We start from the raw sequence: 23,032 nt of genomic DNA, 5'->3' as shown, positions 1-23,032 counted from the left end.
TTCTGTCAGTGTTTGGATATCAATTGAGTGCAATATGAACAAACTTTCATCTCAATCGATAAGAAAAGTTCCTTCACTTTTTGTCTTGAAGTGAATGCTAAAATCTATATATATAATGCCAATAGGTATATCCAAAGATAGCCTTCTACATTACATTATTATATAGTGCAGGTAATTCCCTAGGAAAAAATAAATCATATGAGTTCAGTTCAGCCTACAAAGCAAGGTGAGTTATGACTTTTTTATTCAATATCCAATAAACTCCAAAGGCAATATACATCATCAAAAAGCAAGTGTTAATTTTTCGCCAAATGGCAAGTCTATACTTTGGACCTTATATCTGTTAGAGAAAGTAGGCATTTTCAATTAAGCCTGCTCCATGCAACAATGATATATACACACCTCATGTTTTAAACACTTCATTTCCACCTATTTTTATTTCTATCTCTCTGCTCTTAACATTTATCACATCTCATATTTTCTCTCTCTTATTTTTTCTTTTTTTCCTATCTCTCTCCTCCTCCACCTCTGTCCACCTCATTTTAGAGGTGTGAACATAACATTATTCCTGCTCCATGTGAGACTCTTAAGGTGTTGATAAAATAATAAGGTGTGGAGTTAGGTGCCTCGATTGGGATGAGAAATGGGATAGAAAAGCATTTCTCTTTTCGGGTCAACGATTAAGAAAAATCCAAAGTGCTCAAATGACTAGTTTAGAGTTTAGCTAACACCACTATCAGCTCCACCAATGGACACGGTACAAGAAAAATGGAGTATTGATTGATCAAAATAAAACATGGCAATAAGAAAAGAGTAATAACATTTTTTTTCTCTAAAACACTGTGGTAATTAAAAGGAATCTGCACTAAGAAGATACTAAAATAGATAAGTTAAATTGCTGTTTATATTGATTCTTGTGGTAAAACTTCACTGCAGCGAGCACCAGTACACATATTCAGAACCTTATATTAAAGATATTTTCATTTCAAGGGATGTTCAGTTTCAGGAAGCTAAAATTTCCCTTTCAAGAAGTCTTCTGTTTAGCAAAGCAATGATCTCTTTTCATATGTTGTTATTCCATTGCCTATGGCTATGCCTAATTCTCATGATATTGCCGATTTTCAAGCACAGTCTTCTCAGCCACCAAATATTCAGGATGGTCCTAATAACAACAAGATAATTCTCTTCCAAGAACTTCCAGAAGCCATAATTAAGACTCCTACTTATCTAAGAGATTTTCATTAATTGATATCAAGTTCAGAATTCCAATGTTGTTCCTCATTCTATTACCAACTATCTTGACCATAGAAAACTTTCTTCATCATTTATACAAGTCTTCTGTTTGTCAAATTAGTACTGAAACTAAGCCACAAACATATTTACAAGATGCAAAATATGATCACTGGCAGCAAGCTATAGCTGAAGAGCTTCAAGCTATGGGAGCTAACAAAAGTGGACAGTCGTTCAGTTGCCCCTTGATAGAGAAAGTGTCGGCTGTAGGTGGATTTACAAAATTAAACGCAAGGCTGATGGATCTATAGAAAACTATAAGGCTAGATTGGTTTCTAAAAGTTTCACTCAACAAATTGGATTGGATTTCACAGGAACCTTCTCTCCAGTTGCAAAAGTTACCTCAGTCAGAGTCATTTTTCCTTAGCAGCTATTAAAGATTGGCAAATGGATGTCAACAATGCATTCTTAAATTGGGATCCCAATGAAGAAATCTATATGGATATTCCTCAAGGCTATTGTGTTCAATCCTCTAATACCAGAGAAACTATGTTGGTTTGCAAGTTACATTAGTCTATTGATGGACTTAAACAAGCATCAAGGCAATGGTTTGATAAGTTCAAATCTGCCACTATTCAACAGTCTAAGAATGATTACTCTTTATTTACCAAAGGCAAAGATAATTCTTTTGTAGTCATCCTTGTCTATGTGGATGACATTATTATAGCTGGTCCTAATCCTAAGATCATGCAAGATGTCAAAAGGCCTTTACAATCTCATTTCAAGTTAAAGAGTCTTGGCCAACTCAGATAATTTTTAAGCTTTGCTAGATCAAGTAGAGGAATTTTACTTTCTCAGAGGAAATATGCATTGTTCTTACTAGAAGAGACCAAGTTTCTTGAGTGAGGTGATGACTTTATAAGAGTTGTGACTCATGAACTCAATGCATGCCTTAAGGTTTTGAGTAAATTAAAGATATGTCATTGAGTTCTGTTGGTGGTCTTTAGTGTTGGCTCATGGACTCCCCTTGTCTTCCCAAGAAGTGGTATAAGAGTTGATGGTTGGTGTAGTCATGGTGGCGACTCCTTGTGTAGAAAGTCTTCCTGGCATTATGACTAAGCAGCGTGTCCCGTTGATGCGGTGAAGTGAACGACGTTGGAAGGGTAGATAGCTTCCACTAAAGGGGAGAATGTTGAGAATTCAAGTGTGAGTTACAGTCCCACATTGGTTAAGAATGAGTGAGGTGAAGGCCTTAGAATAGATGTGACTCATGAACTCAATGTTGTAAGGTTCTGAGTAAAGATGTGGTTCTCAAATCTCTTGGTGTTCAAAATGTGATCTCCAAATGCATGCTTATGTAAACAACAATGATATGTTCATACTTCATTTCTCTACCATTTTATTTTCACTTAATATTTCTTTTTATCTCTCTACTTTTCTTATCACACCAAATATTATATCTCTCAATTCTTTCTCTTCTCTTCCTATCTTTCTCTATTAGGTGAAGGTGGAGAGGTGTGAAGAGTTCATTATGCTATGCAAATGCAGATTGAGGTTCTTCCAAATCTAGGAAATCCACTTCTAGATGTTGTCTCTATATGGGTGAATTATGGAATTCTAAGAAACAACAAACCTAAGAGGTCATATTACCATCTGTTAGCACGACGAATCCAGATTTATTTTCATTGCGGTACTAAAATAATATAATAAAAAAATCTACAAAATATTTGGGTGGGAATAAGAATGACCTAAAATTCTATATAAAAATACATGTAGTCAGCAAACTGAGCAAAGCAATTAAAATTATTGAAAGTGACCCTGCCAACCTTAGATACGCCTGTGAGATAATTTGGATTCAAAATATACTTCTTTGACTTAGGTGTATATAAGCATTCCGCTACTGTGATATTAAGGCTGCCATTAATATAGCATCTATCTAATCCAGCTTCCATGAACGGACTAAGCATATTGATCTACATATATATAGGTCGAGAAAAGGTGGACAATGGAGATATAAAGCTCATTCATATGTTTGGACTCATCATCAACTTGCGGATGTTCTAACCAAAGCTCTCCCTAAAATCTCATTTCTCAATTTGCCATCCAAGATGATAATCCCCAATATGTTTCTCCCATCTTGAGGGGGTGTTTTAGAGCCTGTATATTGAGTATTTGAGTTGTATTTACTTGATTTTGGTTATTTCAGTTAGGTAGTTATCATTCTGCTAAGTTGCTTAGTTCTCAGTTTGCTAATTGGTATACTTCTATTTAAATTTATTCATGATTGATAATAACAAGTTCTATATTCAGTTTATGGCAACTCAACAATACACTATATATAGACCTTTATGCTTGACATTTTGGAACCATGTGACATAACATATATAAAGATGGATATATAATACATAATATACACTTAAGATATATGATAAGTGATCCAAGTTAGGCACTACATGTGAGACTGACTACATACACACTACGCCATTAAATATACTGCAACCTCTTGATATGAGCTAGCATATCATGCATACATCATGTGGGAGAAATAAACTTTTCCAACCTTCAAACTTGTGATGATGAATGATAAGCACTAAATTAAGAAGCCTATATATGTTATCCATATTTGTGCCAGCAGAGTAACATGGTCATGCACCTTCTCAGTATGTAAAACCTGCCTCTATACTCTTTAAAAGAAACAGAGCATCTCCTTCCAAAGCTCGAACATTGCTGATGATCTTTCTTAGTTGTTGAGTGGCAGTGAGCCATTTCTTTATTAGCCCCTGAGGAATGATCAAATCTGATATTTTACCCCCTCCTAGCTAGCTAGCTTATGTTTTTGCTTTGCTTGCTTGCGTGCTATGTCCTGCAGGTTTTTTAGAGAACTCACATCAAGCTGCAACCACGTTTAGATTTTTCTAGTACAGTGAAGTAAAGCCACAGAAAAAGAAGGATTGTGGGGCATACTTAAAAGAAAAATCTTCATTATTGTTACAGCATTTCTACATTCAATCCAAAATGCTAATGGATCCAATATAAATTTTATGGTTAAAAGAAGCATATGATGATTCAAAGTTAAAAGAAGTTTTCTGTAAGTAAATTTCACATATATTATAAGGATGTCTAAATGTCCAATGATAAAGTTTGGTTAAATAACTCATTTCATCCAATCACATTGGAGATAAGTGAGTTGAAATTTCTATATTTTATTTATTAATTTATTTCCAACTCATTTATCTCTAATATGATTGAATGATGAGTTATTTAACTCAAACTTTATCATGGGTTATTTAGACAACCACATATTATAAATAACTTAATTGTAAAAAATTCATAATGTGGAATCAAAATCTTCTATCCTCAATTAAAGATGTCTCATTCCATGTCTCATCAATAAAATTGTGTCATATCAATTAAAAATCGTTTATGTATGGTCATAAATGTTTTATTCATGTATTTTTTAATTAACAAGTCATTATTTCATTAGTAAGGACAAAGAGTATAGAAGATCTCGATCCTCATGATAGGAAAAGAAGGATGTGAAAACATTCATAAATTGTGAATTTCATATGGAATAAGTTACTATAATGTTCTATTCACACTTTTAATACATCTACACTTAAAAGAGAGATTGAATGAGAAGATAGAGAAGCCAAAGATGTGATAGATTATATGGTATGAACATAAGAGAGAGATGAGAAAGATAAATGAGTGGAAATCAAATTGAAGAGTAAGTAAGATGTAAATGATCAAAATGGTAACTCAATAATGTTTTGTTCATCACACTCATAAATTGTAATACATTTACACTTGGAGAGCGATACAAAGAAAAAAAGGAGAAATTAACGAGAGATGTGATAGATTATGGAATTTTAATATGTTCATATTCTTATTTCTCTTTTATATTATTTTCACATATTTTTCTTCATATTTCTCTCCTCTATTCTATCACTTATCATATTACTCATTATCTTTTCATTTTCATATCTTTCTGTAGATGGAGAAGTGTGTATGCAACATTTTTCATAGAGTGCATGATATATATATATATATGAAAATAAGAGAGATAAAATAAAAATGAGTGAAAATGAGATGAAAGACAAAATAAAATGTGAATGATTAAAATTGGAAGTTATTAACCAATTACAAAAATCTTCTAAAAAATTCTAGAAAGAAGAAGAATTATAAGAAGGGTTGCTAACGATCATAGGATAGGCGTGAGGTGCAGGTATTTGGAAAGATGACTATACGTAAAATTTATCAAACACTTGTCATTCATGGACGTGTAATTTCAGAGGCCTGATTAAGATGAATGCTCCACCGGGTTTTGAGTTGCATCGAGTAATTAAGTACCAGCAGCTTCTTTCACTGTTGCTTCGCTCATGGCCGGACACGTGGCACTTTCCGACAAGTTTTGGCTTCTACGTAACTACATTGTTGCTGTACTTGCTTCACCACAGCCACAACACAAGAACAGAACAGAGAGTCCTCTGCTTTTTCAATTTTGCATGTGAACAAGGTTGTCTAAACTTTCTATTATTTCTTTCTTTAATCAAATCTTAAATGAGTAAAATAATTTAGGCTATCCTTTTACCTCAAAACTTAACTAGCTTATGTTTTGTTTGGTCGAGGAAAGAAAAGGAGAAGATGAGTAGAAAGTGAGGTGATAAATAGGGTATATTTTGTAGTTTGTTTGGAATGATAGAGATAGAAGAGAAAGAATGAGATGCACTCTTTCTCCTTTGTTTGGTTGAGTAAGAATGAGAGAAAGAAATATATTTTTAATAAAAAAATACATTTTCAAAGTTGTGGAACTAAAAGTGCAATTCTGGATGTTTAAGTGATACCATGTTGGCTAGTTGGAATAACCAGAAGTGGAATTTGTCTAATCTAACAATCAGCCGAGAGGACCTAAGTCAACACACTCATAAAACGATTGTAAGGTTGTCTAAAGGTAGTCATCATCTCAGAAGTCGCACATAAAGGCTTCGCCAAAACTCAGTGTCTAGGGTATGACTCTCAACATGCATATAAATACAATTTGCTAACTCATTGTTCTTCTATGACTTTGAGCTTCTCTTTTTATTCTCTCATACTTACTTGAGCAATATTGTAGTACCTTTGCGATTGCCTCCCTCCACTGTGTTAACATCACACCATCGTGTTGGAAAGTCCATCCAAGACAAAATACTATCGCTGAAGATCAAGAGAGTCGGAGTGTCTTTGGAAGTGTCTCCCACCACTGTGCCAACATCACACCACTGTGTTGGAAAGTCCATCCAGAACAAAATACCACCGTCGAAGATCAAGAGCATCCATTAGCTCGGAATTTTGAAGAACATATTTGTGTATCATACCTCCCCATTTTCCACTTTTCCTCCATTTTTCAGATTTCTCTCATGAAATAATTGCTTATGAACGAGATTCCATGTTCGGGTCCATCATTTCATTCTAAAGGGCGGGTGTTAACTGATATTTCTCATGAGGAACTCTCATATATGGAGAGTGACTTATCTTGAGTTAATCCTCTGTTTCCTTGTTAGTCTGTTGCAAGGAACTATTTTGTGGTTGTTAAGAGTTGGGTGTCTTGAGGTGGCAACACCAACAACTTCTAGTTTGGATGTGTGATAAAGGTTTTTTCCTCGTTGTTTGTACTGCTTTTGGCTTAAACCTTTAAGATTCAATCATAGTAAAGCAGATACGGGTTTATCGTCCTCAGGGATTGTGTGAACATCAGTTCCACCAGTTAAATATTGATCTGAGTGGATAAAAAGATGTTTGACAAAGTGTTTTTGTGGTTTTTGAATATAAAAGAAAACAGTAAAAGAAGATTTACTGAGGTAACAAAGAAGAAAAGATATTGAGAATGCATTTTCACCTAATCCTCTAATTGTTTCCACTTAATCACTTATGTAAAGGTGCATTTCACTTATGATGTCGAGAGTTATCCACCTAACTATCCCTAGCCTAGGTGAATCTATCAGTTAGAATTCCTAGACGTAATCTCTTACCATCTAGAAAACCCAAAAGGAATAATATAGCTCAAGTTCTCTCTCAAAGACATTCTCAATGACCAATTCATCCTAAGACAAGGTACCCTAGGCTTGCAAGTCTCCGTTGTCACTCCGAAAACTCCTATTAGAACTCATAACTCTACCCGTCACGTAGAAATTCACTATTGTTCCTACCCAAGATATTCTCACCCTAGGACAATTGATACACTAAGAAGTTTCTCTCTTGGACCGGACCCACACCAATCTCTCGATCTAATGCTAGTCCCCTGAAATCTTACATGGATCAATCGATACTTGAAGCACAGAAAGCAGAACTTTAACAACGGTGTTGTAACATAAGACATAGGTGTCTACTTTCATTGAACTAAGCATACACAAACTCACAATAATCTCCCGATCTATTTATGAATTAGTGAAACTCTTTTGATTATCAATTGATTGATTAGAAGCATGAAGTGCAAAGAGAAACACAATACATGAAAGATTATCATTTACATTGATGAAAGAGCTTACAACAATCAAGGCATCAAGTTATAACATCCTAAATACAAAAATAGAAACAACAAATACAAGGGATAAGGAAGAAGAGATGAAACCCAGAAGAACGACGAAGGATCCTCGACGATAGAAGCTTTTCCAAGCTTTCCATCGCCTCCTAGAGGTTGTCACGATCCTTCGGCGGTCGCCGCCACGCTCCGAAGCTTCAATCCGTCAATCCTAGATCCAGGGACCTCTCCTCCATGAAGCCCAACCCCTTGCTCTGTTTTGGTGCCAAAATGAGAGGAATTTCGAAGAGAAATGGAGAGATCCCTCAAAAATCTGATTTCTGGCCTTTAATAGGTGTTTGAGGCGGTCACAGGCACTCAGCGCCCTTCAGAGGCCGCTCAGCGCCACACTTTCCTTCAGCAGAGGGTTTTCCAGCAGCCTTGGGCGCTCAGCGCCCCTTTATGGGCGCTCAACACTCAGCTTCTCTAAAAATGCAAAGTTTCACTTTAAACTTGGATTTTTCATAAATTGTTCCCTGTATCAAAATCCAAGTTAAACACATGAAATATATAATGTTTACACTATTTATAGGTTAAAATTATGCATTTACTAAACTAATTCTTTGGGGGATAAAATGATGAATAAAGTAAGAATATAGGTCAGATAAGTGCTTAAAAAGTTATCAAGATATACGTAAAATGAGCACTTATCAATGTGCAGAGACATAGAGGCAGGCCTAGGAAAATTCCTGGGAGAGGTCTGAAAGAGAAATAGACGGTGCCTTTGGAGGCAGAATGTTTGGGGATGTCAAACCAATTGTCGTTTTGGAGGCTTTGTGGGATTCCTGACCTTAATAGAGGCTTATGATTCTTCTCGCGTCTTAACGAGAGTGAACAATATTTGGATTCAAGGTAAAAAGCTTGGAGCAGTGTTTAAGGGCTCTGATGAAGACGTTTTCACAAGTAATTCTAGCTACTTGAAATCTTGTTATACCAGACGATATGGCTAGTTTATCAGGGTCGTTTCTAGATCTTTTGCAAATGGTTGTATATTTTGATTTTAGCCTTTTGAGGTCCATCTTGTTACTTTTTGGTTTTGGGTTGTGGGGTTGTTATTTGTATAGCATCTTCTTGTTTGGTTTTCGGAGGCTCTGTATCATTTTCTAGTTGGCTTATGCTTCCTTTAGATCTTCTCTTGATTAGGGTGTATGGATGTTTTTATATGATAATATAATATAAATTTTAATTTCTAAATAATAAAAAAGTTAAATTAAAAATACTAAAAAATCGTGTATTCGCAAGTAAAAAGTATTATCTGAGGCCTTGAAGTATGATATCTGCCTAGTCAACTATATTTTTTCATCCTTGTTTGTAAAATATCCTCAAATTTGAGGGTCTCGGTGATCTAGAAAATTGTCATCTCAAACTTGAGGTGTTTTGTCCCGGGTCTCCCTAATATGCACCATGTGTTTTGACTGGTTAAAGCAGGTAAAAAATGGGTTGACTTGCTACGATCGGTCAAAGTACATGGTGTAAAATTGCACCGTGGTTTTGAAAACCAGATTGGACCGGCCAACCCAACCGGTCTAACAAGGAACTCAACTGCTGGTCGGTTTGGTCAAGCTATTGCCATTGAACTGACTACTCATAGAACTGGTAGTTAAATTGGGGAAATGGCCAAAACTGGTAAACCGGTCAGATTCGGCTAGTTCAAAAGTTTAAAATTTTGGAGAAAAATAAATGAATTTTTTATGGGAGCTAGAATCGAACTTCTGACCTTGATGAAGCAAAAAAGAAACCTTTACCACGTTGCCAACAACAACTTTGTACAAAAATGTGTATAGCTTTATATATTTGTTGTAAATTTTACACAATAACCTCATGCAACAATATTCTATAACAATTAACTTTTTCATGAATGTCACATAAGTAAATATAAGTACCACTTGTTTGGATTCTCCCCCACATAACGTTCCAACCAAACGCAAGCACATTTGAGGGGGTAGCTCCTTGCCACAAAGTTTCGAAGACTGGGGTTAGCTCATCCAAATCCAGGCCCTGCAGGAGAAGAAAATCTTATTTCACAATGTAGAACCCTTCCTCATTTTCCATCCACACCCACTTATCTTCATTTCCTTCAACAAGGGGAGTTGAACGTAGAAAAGAGAGGAAATCTGCCTCCATCTCTTCCTCACGGGCTAGAAGAGGCCTACGCCATAGTAGGGACCAATGCCAAACGCCATTTTCCCAATGGCCCAAATTAGTGATTAATGAGGATTTCTGCAAGGATAAGTTAAAAAATCGACTATACTTATCTTGGAGCCTATCCTGCCCTAACCGACAATCCTGCCCTAACCGACAACCTTGCCAGAACCTAACCCCCCTGCCATCTCCCAGGACCCTCCTCAAACCGTGATCAAACCATTTGATACCATTGTCCTCAAAGCAAGTACTGGTGGTGTCTTTCCACCAACTAGAAAACTTTCCCCCTACATCATTGTGACCAAATTGCCCTCATGGCCCTCCCCTACAAGCTTTCCAAATCAACTAGGAGCCTCCACCGCCTTGTTCCGAGGAGAGCCTTATTGAAAGTACCCTAATACCTTTAACTTAACCCTTCTAGCTCCTTTGGTTTGCATATTGTTTCCCACTTGATCCAAGCCACCCTGTTGCTCCCCTCTGACCCTCCCAACAGGAAAAATCTCATAATTTTCTTGCATTTGTTCAACATACCCTGTGGCATTCCAAAGAAAGACAGGTAGAATAGCAGTAAGGAGGATAACACACTTGCAATTAGAGTTACCCGCCCTCCAAAGGAAATATACTTTTGCCTCCACCGTGAAAGTCTTCCTTTAGGTTTGTTTACCAGTAGGCCTCATAAATCAAGCCTTCTTGGATTTCCACTGATCAACAATTCGAGATAGGTAAAAGGGATCTTCATGACCTTGTAAGCTAGCTAATCTCCAAGTAACCCTCCCCTCCACCTCAAGCCCCCTAGCTTGCTTTTGCGAAAGTTAATCTTTAGCCGTGAAACCAGTTCAAAGCATCTTAGGTTGCTCTTGATTGTCATGGCATTCTGCATAGATGCCTCTCCAATGAAGAGGGCATCATCCATAATTGTAATAGAGACACTCCCACCACATTTGACGAGCCACAACCATATCCCACAAACTTCTCGATGCGCATCGCTTGTTGGAATAGACCATTTAAGCCCTCAACAACTACTAGGAAGAGTAAATGTGCCAAAGGGTCTCCCTGCTCAAGCCCCTGCCCATTCTAAGTTCCTATTCTGGGCTTCCATTCATAAGGACAAAGACTCTTGCAGATCCCAAACAACTCTCAATCCATCATACCCATTTATCATGAAAATTCATCCGCCTCAGCATCTAACTCAAAAAGCCCATCCAACTGTGTCGTATGCTTTTTCAAAGTCCATCTTGAAGATCATTGCCTGTTTCTTCCTACACTTTGCATCGTGGATCACCTTATTTTCCACCACAATACTATCCAACATACTACTTCCAGCTAAGAAGGCTGATTGCTCATCCCCAATGACTTTGAGAAGGACCAATTTGAGCCTTTGCCAAAATCTTTGCTATGATTTTATATATGTACCCAACGAGAGAGATAGCAAATTGATAAAAAAAAATTAATTTTTAAAATAAAATGATTTATAAATCTAATTAAAAAGAAAAGAAATCTAAAGCAATCAATTGTAATCAATTTTTTTTGTCAATGGGAAAGATAAATTGCACTCATTAGAGATTGATCCCTAAACGGCTAGACCTTCCTCACCCAATCTACATGTCTCCTAGCTCTTACAACTTGAGCTATCATTCGGGAACTAATCAAATTATAAAGGCTTAATCCAGTTTTTGGTCCCCATCCTTTGTCATAAATATGGCTTTAGTCCCTCGTCGGAGCAAAGGCGGGGCTAGGTCCCCAGTTTTTGGCAAAATAGTTGGCTTGGGTCCTTCCGGCCGGTTGGGTCAACGCCGGAGCTCCGCCGGCTGACGTGGCCGATGCCACGTCAATTAATGAGCCCACCTGGATTTTTTTTTCTTTTTTTCATTAAATTTAAATAAAATTAAAACTTATATTGAGGGATGAATACCAAGTTTATTAAATCTTTACAAGGATGAGATCCATTTTATAATCCCTTCATAGGGACGACATCCAAAATAAAGATGTGAAACAAGGGTGAGATCCAACATATTAATTCCATTCACTGGTACAAAATGTAATACAATTAGCCATGATTTAGATTACTGCTACACTCCACTAAGGTTACATCCTTATAATTTTGGTACACATCCACCACAATCCATTACACACGAAGCCATACAACCACTACAAACAACAGAATACATGTCAAAATTGCCAAGTTCTTCTTATGAATTTCCCATTTAAGGTTCCATTGCAGATTGACAATCTTCAACTGGCTATCCTCCAATTTGGTCTTCGTGTCCTCCAATTTGGTCAAAGTGTCCTCCCACTTCCTCTTCGTAGCCTCCAATTCCATCTTTCTTTCTGCCAATATCCTTTTCATATCCTCCAATTCTTCAAATGTTTTCACCCCTTCAATTACATTTTGTCTCTCTGCACCATCTAAGCCAGACTCATCATCCCATAGAAAAAAGCCACAGTCATTTGGTCTCTGAGATTAAATCGAATAAAAGCACTTTACTCATTAGGCTCAAAAATTAAAAAGAACAATGATAATTTCAGTAACAACATAACAAAGACATAAATGGCTTACCAAGACATTTTGTACCAGTGAATGAAATTAATATGTTGGATCTCACCCTTGTTTCACATCTTTATTTTGGATCTCGTCCCTATGAAGGGATTATAAAATGGATCTCATCCTTGTAAAGATTTAATAAACTTGGTATTCATCCCTCAATATAAGTTTTAATTTTATTTAAATTTAATGAAAAAAAGAAAAAAAAAATCCAGCTGGGCTCATTAATTGACGTGGCACTGGCGGAGCTCCGGCGTTGACCCAACCGGCCGGAAGGACCCAAGCCAACTATTTTGCCAAAAACTGGGGACCTAGCCCCACCTTTGCTCCGGCGAGGGACTAAAGCCATATTTATGACAAAGGATGGGGACCAATTATAAATGACTTGATTAAAAAAAATATAAATGACTGAAATAACAATTAATCAGAATAGCAACAAATCAATAACTTCATTTCAAAAAAAAAATGGGTAAATAGCCAAGTTGGTCCTTAAATGTGTCAACCGCCTTCAAGTTAGTCCCTAAACTTCTAAAATGCCTCCCGCGGTCCCTGAATGTGGCAAAAGTCATTCACATTAGTCCCTCCGTCAATTTTGGTCCACTAACGGAGATGATGTGGCTGTTAAATGCTGACATGGACGGTTAAATGTTGACGTGGATAACGTTAAGCAATTTAGTCCCTGAATATGGCAAATATAGACAATTTAGTCCCCGGGTTAAATTCACAATTTTTCAAAAAAGGTGTAGGTGGGATTCGAAACTATGACTTAGGAGTGGCAAAACAACTCCTTTGCCAGCTGACCTATACAACATAATGTTAGTAATCTGCACTCTGTTGTATTTATTTAACTTCTTGATTCTTATAATGGTTTCAATCTGATTAAATTACAGTACAAGAAGCGATAGAAGAGAGACATGATTTTTATCCACCACCTTGACAACCTTGAAGGAGGACCCATAGGATTTAATCTGTGATATGGTGAATATGTTTTCAGTCTTCTATTGAAGTCATTAACCAAAATAGCAAGCATATTTGGTTTTCTTGTTTTGATCTTTTGGGGTTTCTGAGTTGAATTGATCCTCACTACACAGAACTAAAAGCAAAGAAAAGAAGACTTTGTATTTTCTTCATCTAATATGGTGATTGCAACCAGTTTGGATAGCAAAATAGTTCCCAACTAGGTTTCTGGGTTAATTTTCTAGGTTTAGTTGTTAAATTTCTAGGATAACTAGGAGGGTGAGAGAGAGGTTTAGATTTTAATTTAAGATTATGTTTTGGAAATTAGGAGTGAATTGAATGTTTCAATTTAATAGCTAAACTAGAAGTTAAATAAATGAAATATAGTGCAGCTTATAAGCATTACATTGTATAGCTCTGCTGGTAAAGGACATGTTTTGCCACTCTTATGTCCCTGTTTCGAATCCCACCCATACCCTTTTTTTGAAAAATGGTGAATTTAACACGGGGACTAAATTGTCTACATTTGTCATATTCAGGGACTAAATTGCCTAATGTGATCCACGTCAACATTTAACCGTCCATGTCAGCATTTAACAGCCGCATCATCTCCGTTAGTTGACTAAAATTAACGGAGGGACTAACGTGAATGACTTTTGGTACATTCAAGGACCGCGGGAGACATTTTAGAAGTTTAGGGACCAACTTGAAGGCGGTTGACACATTTAAGGACCAACTTGGCTATTTACCCAAAAAAAAAAAAAAAAAAAAATCAATAACTTGACAGCAAAATTCGGATAACAATATTAAAAAAATCTCATTTGTATTTGTGAAGGATAATTTAATTTATTAGCAAAAGGACAAAAGTTTAAAGAGGGTGTCGTTGCGTTGGGGTTTCTCTGTTTCCCAATTCTCAAGTGAACAAAAGAGGGATTTCTTTGCTTCGAGGGATCTCTATCCTCTCTCCAATTTGGTAAGCGATCTCTCATTTTCCTTTTTCATACCCAAATTTCTTTCTCTGATTTTGTTTCTTAATTCAATTCAATTCAATTCGTTTCGTTGCTTGATTGATTGATTGCTTCCCTCGGAAGCAAACCCTAACTCCTAAATTAGGATTTTGCAGAATTTTTGTCATGGCTAAGAGTTCATTCAAGATGGAACACCCTCTTGGTTCGTTTTCTTCCGCTCTTCTGTTTCCCCAATTTTCCTTATTCTGGGTAACGCTGGATAGTTTATTTGATGCTACAAGTCCTAATTTATGCTTGGGGTTTGAATTTTATGTTATCGGTGTAATTTGACAGTTTAGTTTTTTAATTTTCTAGAAAAGAGGGTCTGTGAAAAATTGGGTCTTGTGGATCATGATCATAATCTGAACTCTGGTCCCTAAAGTTGGAAATTTGGCCATAAAATATTATTTTGTGCAATTTGTTTTATTTGTTTTTAGACTACATTTAGAACCTTAGCTATGTAGCTTAATTCTGCATTGTTTCTTTTGCTTTAGCAGTGCTGCTAGTTGGTTAATCTGATTTGATACATCCTGTGAATCGGGGTCAGTTTGTGGTGTGAGTTATAACATTGGTTTTTTCTTGACAGGTGGTCTGATTCGTTTCTTATCATGTTACAAAACATGTATTAAACATCATTCCTAAGTGCAGTTAAACTTGCATTTTCTTATCAGTTACTACCAACTTATGTTCTCTGATTTGTACTCCATATTTTATTTTTTGTGCCAGAAAGGAGGCAGGCTGAAGCAGCACGGATAAGGGAAAAGTATCCTGATAGAATTCCAGTAAGATTTTTCTTTTTATATGCCCCTTGTTTTATGTCATGTTAGTCTCACTTTTTGATTTTTAATTTGGTTGATCTTTTGGGTGTAGGTGATTGTTGAAAGGGCTGAGAAGAGTGATGTTCCTGATATTGATAAGAAAAAGTTAGTTTCTTCTATTTCTTGTACAGAGAAATTATGTTATTTCCCTATTTGATAATTATTTTTTGTATTAAGTTTATAATGCTTCACCTGGCTGAAGTTTTGATGTTAGATAGGTTTTTAATTGAAGTTTGAGACATTTTTACTTGAACTTATGCCATTGTGGTCATGTTTTTGTTGGGGTTTTGACTGGAATGTGTGTTTGGAGACTGCTAAGTTTGTTTAGGTTTCTGTTTGTGTTTTTGGCATCGATCAGAATTGTTCCTGAGTCCTGTGACCTAGCAAACCTTGTGGTTCTAATTTCATTTGGTTGCATTGTTAAGGGTAGAAGTTAGACAGACGAACTCTTGATTAATTTTAACATGGTGAACAGAGCCTGAAGCCTTTCTTCTATCATGTGCTTAATCATGCTCAGTAACATAAGAGACCCTATTACAAACTGAATTGGAAAAAAGCCAAAATCACTGCTAAGCTTAATTATATTGTAGATGCTTTTTATGGTTTCATTCATGTGAAATCCCACTACAAGATTTCATCATTGGAAGATTTAAAACCTGCCTAGTTTGATCAACATTACAAGAAGGGTTTTGTTTTAGGCTTCACTGATAACAACTGATTGTAAATGTTGTCATCCTGTCTGTTGATGGAGTGAAGTTACTTATATCTGCAGTCTGTGTTCTGTTTGGATTTGCATGTGCTTATTATTTTTTTCCTCTCCAACAGTTCTTTTGATTTGTGTGGTCTTCATTATAATAACATTTAGTAGATTGAATGACTCATGGTGTATATTATTCTTCCCTGCTGGATGATTTTAGGTATCTTGTTCCTGCTGATCTAACCGTAGGCCAGTTCGTGTATGTGGTGCGAAAGAGAATCAAACTGAGTCCTGAGAAGGCTATCTTCATTTTTGTGAAGAACATTTTACCGCCAACAGGTAATATAGATGGACTATTATTGTTTTATGGTGGTAAATTTTGTTGTTGATTTTGTGAATTGAGTTGTTGATTTCTGTTTATGCAGCTGCTATGATGTCTGCAATATATGAGGAAAATAAGGATGAAGATGGATTCCTGTATATGACTTACAGCGGGGAGAACACGTTTGGGTTGTTAATGTGAAACATTGACAAGCTGCAACCATGTGAATAGAACTTAATATCCTATGGGAAATAGTCAGTTTAGTGGTAAATTCTGTCGTTTGATTAATTTATATTGAAGTTTATGATCTCTGATCCATGACAGTCAATCTTGATGAACTCTGCAACTGGTTGAAACTTATCTTGCGTTTTAATCTAAATTGCTAATAGATCAAGTTTTATTATTTTTAGGCTTAAATAAGTTTTTGGTCCCTAACCTTTACTAAATGCTTGGCATTGGTCCCTTGCCGGAGTAAAGGTGGGTTTTAATCCCTAACCTTTGTCAAAAGGTTTGGTTTCAGTCCCTCCGGAGCTTCGAGTCAACGCCGGAGCTCCGGTGGCACATGTGGCATGACCACATCAGATTAATGAGGTGAGGTGGAATAAATTATTTTAAAATTAAAAAAAGAGAGGAATTAACCTCAGTAATAAAAACCTAATTAATTTCATTTATTCATTAAAATTGAAACAACATAAGTTCATCAATCATCTCCAAAACCTAGGAATTTAACAATTTTCTTCAACTTCAAAACTCAGGTGCCAAATACTTCTATTCATCTTCTTCCTCTAATTCCACCAGGCACCAGCTCCTCTAAAATCCCCCACCAGCAACACCACAGCCAACCCCACAAAACCCAAAAAAAATTAGCAAAAATCCCCCAAAACCCATCTCTCACACACAGATCTAAGGTTCTTCCTCCACAAATCCAAGCCCCAAACCATGAAGCCAAACCAAACAGAAGATGAAGCAAATCCAAACAAATCCATACCCAAATCAGAAAAAGGAGATGAAGCAGAGGTGACGGAGGGATGGATCCAGAACTCGTGGCAGACAAGATCGCGAAGGAAGAAGATTGCGATGGAGGAAGGGAGATCGAGGGTGAGAAGACCCACGGCCACAGTGACGGCTCCGGTGGAGGCGCGACATCCCTGCCGTGGCGGCGCGATCGAAGCTCGGTGGTCACGACGATGCGAGGTGGAACAAGCAGCTGTGCTGTAGGTTCTGGTCCTCCAATATGAGTCTCGTTGTGCTGTTTTTGCTGCTGCAGTAGCTTTTATACTCCTTTCTTTCACTGCAGCAGGAGTGCTTGGGGGGTTCTTGAAGAACTAGTTGCAGTTCTTGGTGGTTTTGCAAGCTGGAACATCAAGGTTTCCGCTTGCTGGATAGTTTTACCTTTAATTAGTGTATTTGTTTGAAGTGTTTGGATCTGGTATTGTTTGCCAAGAAAGTTGGTGAAAATCAATAATTGAGGATGAAGATGATGATGTATCAGAGTTTTTTTGTTGTTGTTGAAAGTGATGATGTAGAAGATTAATTAGTGAGGAAGAGAGATTAATTTATTTTTTAATTAAAAATTTATTTATTCCACCTCACCTTATTAATCCGACGTGGCAATGCCACATGGGCTACCGGAGCTCCGGCGTTGACCCAAAGCTCCGGAGGGACCAAAACCAAATATTTTTACCAAAAGTTAGGGACTAAAACCCACCTTTACTCCGGCGAGGGACCAATGCCAAGCATTTAGTAAAGGTTAGGGACCAAAAACTTATTTAAGCCTTATTTTTATTTAATTTGACGTGATTCTTGTTATACATGGGTCGTGTCTCGTGCTAAAATCTGGGAAATTAATATTAGTCCAATGGAGGCGTTACTTGTGGTTTTTGGAAATTATAATTAGAAATTGAAGTTAAAAAAAAAAAACAATACCACTAAAAAGTTACTTCTATAAGTTTAAACTACATAACACAACATTTGGATTAATACCCAAAGGGTTGGCTAGTGGCAATTACATTGAGAAAAAGTTTGATGCACCGACGGTGTAAAGTTTTTTTACACCGTCAATCAATCAGATTTCAAGGATGTGAGAAAATCTCTCTTTTCATTTAATTTCTTTAATTGACATGTCACATCCTTGAAATCTGATTGGTTGACGGTGTAAAAAAACTTTACCCCGTCGGTGCATCAAAATTAAACTCAATTACATTAGTGAGTATAATATCCCAAACTTAATATCCTATGGCAATCAGATAAACAAAGCATGCACGCTCATACTAACATAAGTAGATAATATACTAGCAACCAAACAAAACCCCTAAATTCATAGGGCCAACAATGAATCAACCAGACTTTTTGAGCAGAAATAGTTAATCCTCTTTTAACCAACAACTCAACTTTAGCAACTCATCCAGCTCTGCCATAGTTGCGATCTGTTTAGCTGTCATGGAAGCCTACATCAAGGCTTTAGTAACATCGAGATGAGTTAAGCTCAACATTAAGGCTGTGAAAATATGGCAACTTCATACCATAGCCACCAACAAGCATTAAAAACCGGTAATGGAAGAGGTTGCGGTCGAGGCGAAGGTGGTGGCACGACGACAACACGATGATTGGTGGGGTAGAGGAAATCAATAATGGCCACAAAAAGGAGACATATATCATTTATTGGGTAGCAAATCCATCTAATGTGGAAGAGAACTTACCTATTGTGGGAGAAACACCTACCTAAAAGAAGGAGAAGCCTCCATGGAGGAGGGAGAACCTCCCAAAGGGGTGGCGGTCGGTGCTCTCTCTTGCCTTCAAACCTTGACTAAGAGAATTGTGAAGGCGACTAAAAAAATGTTGGATAAAATTGTCTATTTTGGTAATTTTGTTCTTGTTGGATATACTATTGGATTTTCACTTTATTCCTCTAGCTGTTGGATAAAAAGGCAACTTTTATCTATCACGTTCTCCATCATAAAATGACATGTCTATAATTCTTTTACAATTCAATGATAAATCATAACTGTCCACTTTGAATAAAAAAAATTGTTTCTATATATCTGTCCACTTAGAGTTTCAAGAGAACTTTAAATCATGTTTTCCAAGAAATGCCCTTGCTAAAACAATTAATGAAGAAAGAAAAAATACATTCTAAAGGGTGAAATAGGAAAACAATAATATTTTCCTTAAAATTAACAAAATTAATTGCAATCCTTAATATGTGTGTTTCTTCTCTAGCTGGACAGTTAAATAGGAACATAGGTAATAATAAATGACATTTATTTTTAAAATAAATTTTATTTGTAATTGTTTCAACGAAAAATTTGATAGAAATGATATAAAATGACATTATTGTTGTATGGTCATTTAATAATTGAACATGTTTGTTTTCTTTATATAGACACACTTGACTTTCGTCACATTATGATTTGCTTCCATCATTCCATATATATCATAATTGTTTATGGATTTTTTTTTGAAAGAGCATTGTTTATGGATTCAAATTTTCTCAAATGTAGACTCTTTCAATTTTCTCTAAATTAAAATTGTGCGTCTATTCATACATGTATTTTTTAGTTAATTATTTAGTGGAATACATTTTAGTCAATACAATGCTCCAGGTTTCACTTTCACGTCTTACTTTTTTTTTCTTTCTAATTAAATAGATTATCCTCCCATTTGCTAACTGAGAAATGAACCTTCTGAGGTACAGCCATGTGCCAAAGGAAATATTTCTTTTAACAATATTTTCTCGACAGTCAATATGCACATAGATGTGAAAAAATAGGGCACCTCCATTTAGAATATGAGTGACTATAAGTAAATGTATTTCCAAGTTATAACAACAAAGCTGGAATAGCTCAGCTGGTTAGAGCGTGTGGCTGTTAACCACAAGGTCGGAGGTTCGAACCCTCCTTCTAGCGTTTTTAGGCTTAATTTTTAAACTTATCCTTTAATTTGCCAAACCTTAATTTTTAAACTTATCCTTTAATTTGCCAAACCTTTTTTTAACTGTTTTTTTGAAATTCAACCCCTTTTTATAAATGCCCGATACATTTGGAATGAACCATTACTAAATAGAAAGCATGGAAGGCGTGGTAGTAGAAAGCAGAGAATGGTTCTTGGCTGCTTACTCCACTGATGGAGTTCCAACCTCAGAACATCTCAAACTCCGCACTGTCACACTCACTCTGGCCTCCGATTCAATCCCCGACGGCCATGTCGCCGCAGAAACTCTCTTCATCTCCGTAGATCCATACATCCGCACCAAACTCACCGGCACCCCCGACGGCCTTAACCTTCCGCAATATCACATTAATCAGGTACGTACATTAATAATCAATAATATTGGTATATATAATATATCTACTCATCACAAGCTTTTAATAATTATGGTTTTATGCACACAACTCATCAATATTTTTGTTCAATTTTTCACTATTGTTGCAGGTGATTACATCATTTTCGGTTTCAAGGGTAATAAGATCAAAAGACAGTAAATATGTGGAAGGGGATCTTGTTTTGGTTCCATCTGCTCCTGTGGCTGAATACAGTATCATACCCTCCTCTGGGATACTTAGAAAAATTGATGGTGAAAGTGGGATTTCTTTGCCGGATTATCTAAGTTCTTTAGGTTGGTTTTTTTATTTAATTTGTAGATAGAAAGCACCTGGGAATTTTGAATTTGAGATGTGTGTTGTTGAAACTTCTTTGAAGGTGTACCTGGGTTTGCAGCATGGGTGGGGATAGAGCTGCTGGGAGAGCCAAAGGTGGGTTCAAACGTGTTCATATCTGCTGCGTCTGGTGCGGTGGGCATGGTTGCTGGACAGCTGGCTAAGATCAAAGGGTGTAAGGTCATCGGAAGCACTGGATCTGATGAGAAGGTATCTTCTTTCCTACTTTTTTTATCAACAAATAAAAAATTAGTAGGTAGGAGACAAAACATCTCCAAACTATCGATTTTCAGGTCTCTAGATTATTGGTTAGTCGTCAGTGATACGGTGGAAAATCAGTAAAGACTCACTCTTAATTAAGAGGGTTAGAAGTTCTCCTTAAAAAGAGTTGTCCACCAATTGAGATTTTAGAGTCTCCAACCGAGGATGCAAGCTGGCTTTTCTTTTGTATAATTTTTCGCTGTCTACCTGCATTTGGGGAAAAGGCTAAAAGTGGACGGACGCAAACAAACAAGTGAACACAACTCATAACCACTATTATCCCTGGGTAATGGCCCATCACGGAGCATATATGCTGGGCCTATTCAATCTTAGTTAAAGAATTAAAATTGGATGGTTGAATTAATTAATTATAAACCTAACTTTCAACTTAAAAAAAAAAACCTAACTTGCAAATGAAACTGAATTATTGATAAGTTTTTGCACATGAACGTTTTATGATGAGATCTCTCTCTTTGTTAGTCATGTCACGAACAGAAATATCTATTTTTTATATTTTATTTAAATTATTTTTTGTCCTATATTCATCAATGCCATGTCGCGTGATATATGGGGAGGGAAAAGGGATAAACATGTTTTTGGTGCTCCTAAAATAACGAATTATTGTAGTTATTCATATATGGTGCACCAGGTTGAAGATGAAAAGAAAAAAATTGCACCATGTAAATAACTTACAAACTTACCATTACCTGATTGGTTTCTTACTTTCTTAGGTAAAGCTTATCAAAGGGGAATTTGGGTATGACGATGGCTTCAACTACAATAAGGAATCAGATTTTGATGCCGCTTTAAGCAGGTCATCATCCATCAATTTTCCATTGATCAATCTATTCTATTCCTCTCAGATTTTCATAACCAGCAACTTGGTTAACTACTTCGATTGACCATATATTTGAATTATAAATTTGCACGCTCAAAACGGCATATTTTAATACTTTAGTTGTTCGAAATTATGTACATTTTCTAATATTTACCACCAGGTACTTTCCTGATGGCATTGATGTTTATCTTGACAACGTTGGCGGTGAAATGCTTGAAGCTGTTCTTAACCATGTCAACAAGTATGCTAGGATACCACTTTGCGGCATGATATCTCAATATAATAAGGTAAGAACTGAACTCATGGAACACTTCCTCACGCAAATAAATTTAAATTTAGTGCATATACGACTCTACAATTTATCTCATTCAGAAGTCAGAACTTTTGGTTTTTCAATTAGTAAGTGTATATTTGTTATTTGGATAAATATTGAGTATAAACTAAATTGTGAACAGACTTTCAATTCAGTTAATTAAAAAAAAAGGTCCTATTTCACTTTCTGTCTTGAACTGTATATTAGTGTATATATAGCAGAAAACTAAACACACTCTAACTAGTCCAATGGTTGTGTAGGTTTGGACTGAAAGAGAAGGCGTCAGGAATCTTCTGAATATGATTGGCAAGGAGGTGAGGATGGAAGGTTTTATGCTGGCGACTTATTGGCATCGTTTTGGAGATTTTGCTCAAGATATGGAGGGATACATCAAAGAGGGCAAGGTTAAGTCCAAGAATAAAATAAATATTGGCATTGAGAGCTTTTTGGATAGCTTAAGCTCTCTATTCACTAGCTCTAATATTGGTAAAGTTATTGTGCAAGTTAAGGCCTAGTGTCCAAATATCGATATGCTTGATCAATGATTATGATGTTTGTAATATTTTAGCACAAGCAGTGTAATATATCATGAAACACGTTTCCCCTATTCATTCCTTTGTGTTAAACTTGCTACCATATGAAGACTGAATATGTAATATTTATACAGATATAAATTATGTAATATTTCAGATAA

At 36.2% G+C, this 23,032-nt stretch overlaps 2 protein-coding genes and 1 non-coding gene across 4 annotated transcripts; all 3 read left to right on the top strand.

Moving 5' to 3' along the window:
* Positions 1–14,272: 14,272 nt before the first annotated feature.
* Positions 14,273–16,674, top strand: LOC130748591 (autophagy-related protein 8C-like). Of its 2 annotated transcripts, none has more exons than XM_057601818.1 (6): positions 14,273–14,400; positions 14,541–14,597; positions 15,161–15,216; positions 15,305–15,357; positions 16,170–16,288; positions 16,375–16,674. In XM_057601818.1, the coding sequence occupies exons 2-6, from the start codon at positions 14,561–14,563 to the stop codon at positions 16,470–16,472; spliced, it is 363 nt and encodes a 120-aa protein (XP_057457801.1). In that variant the 5' UTR covers positions 14,273–14,400; positions 14,541–14,560; the 3' UTR covers positions 16,473–16,674. The 2 variants fall into 2 exon arrangements, with proteins under 2 accessions (XP_057457801.1, XP_057457802.1); XM_057601819.1 differs by having other exon boundaries at positions 14,284–14,400; positions 14,551–14,597.
* A 3,428-nt stretch (positions 16,675–20,102) lies between these two features.
* On the top strand, positions 20,103–20,176 carry TRNAN-GUU (transfer RNA asparagine (anticodon GUU)). Its single transcript has one exon. It is a non-coding gene; the product is annotated as a tRNA-Asn (tRNA).
* Positions 20,177–20,312: 136 nt separating this feature from the next.
* Positions 20,313–23,032, top strand: LOC130748590 (2-alkenal reductase (NADP(+)-dependent)-like). The gene is made up of 6 exons (XM_057601817.1): positions 20,313–20,575; positions 20,703–20,886; positions 20,970–21,136; positions 21,919–22,001; positions 22,186–22,312; positions 22,599–23,032. The coding sequence occupies exons 1-6, from the start codon at positions 20,339–20,341 to the stop codon at positions 22,851–22,853; spliced, it is 1,053 nt and encodes a 350-aa protein (XP_057457800.1). The 5' UTR covers positions 20,313–20,338; the 3' UTR covers positions 22,854–23,032.

Source organism: Lotus japonicus, chromosome 3, assembly GCF_012489685.1.
Source record: "Lotus japonicus ecotype B-129 chromosome 3, LjGifu_v1.2".
Classification (NCBI taxonomy): Eukaryota; Viridiplantae; Streptophyta; class Magnoliopsida; order Fabales; family Fabaceae; genus Lotus; species Lotus japonicus.
Note: the sequence above shows the minus strand (reverse complement) of the source record. Positions and strands in the feature narration are given on the sequence as shown.

Bases quoted from the DNA above. Each gene is read 5' to 3' on its own strand.
- LOC130748591 (XM_057601818.1), top strand. From the start codon at position 14,561: ATGGCTAAGAGTTCATTCAAGATGGAACACCCTCTTG. The intron at 14,598-15,160 runs GTTCGTTTTCTT...TTTTTGTGCCAG, and splicing joins CAAGATGGAACACCCTCTTG to AAAGGAGGCAGGCTGAAGCA. The intron at 16,289-16,374 runs GTAATATAGATG...CTGTTTATGCAG, and splicing joins GAACATTTTACCGCCAACAG to CTGCTATGATGTCTGCAATA.
- LOC130748590 (XM_057601817.1), top strand. From the start codon at position 20,339: ATGGAAGGCGTGGTAGTAGAAAGCAGAGAATGGTTCTTGGCTGCTTAC. The intron at 21,137-21,918 runs GTATCTTCTTTC...TTACTTTCTTAG, and splicing joins GCACTGGATCTGATGAGAAG to GTAAAGCTTATCAAAGGGGA. The intron at 22,002-22,185 runs GTCATCATCCAT...ATTTACCACCAG, and splicing joins TTTGATGCCGCTTTAAGCAG to GTACTTTCCTGATGGCATTG.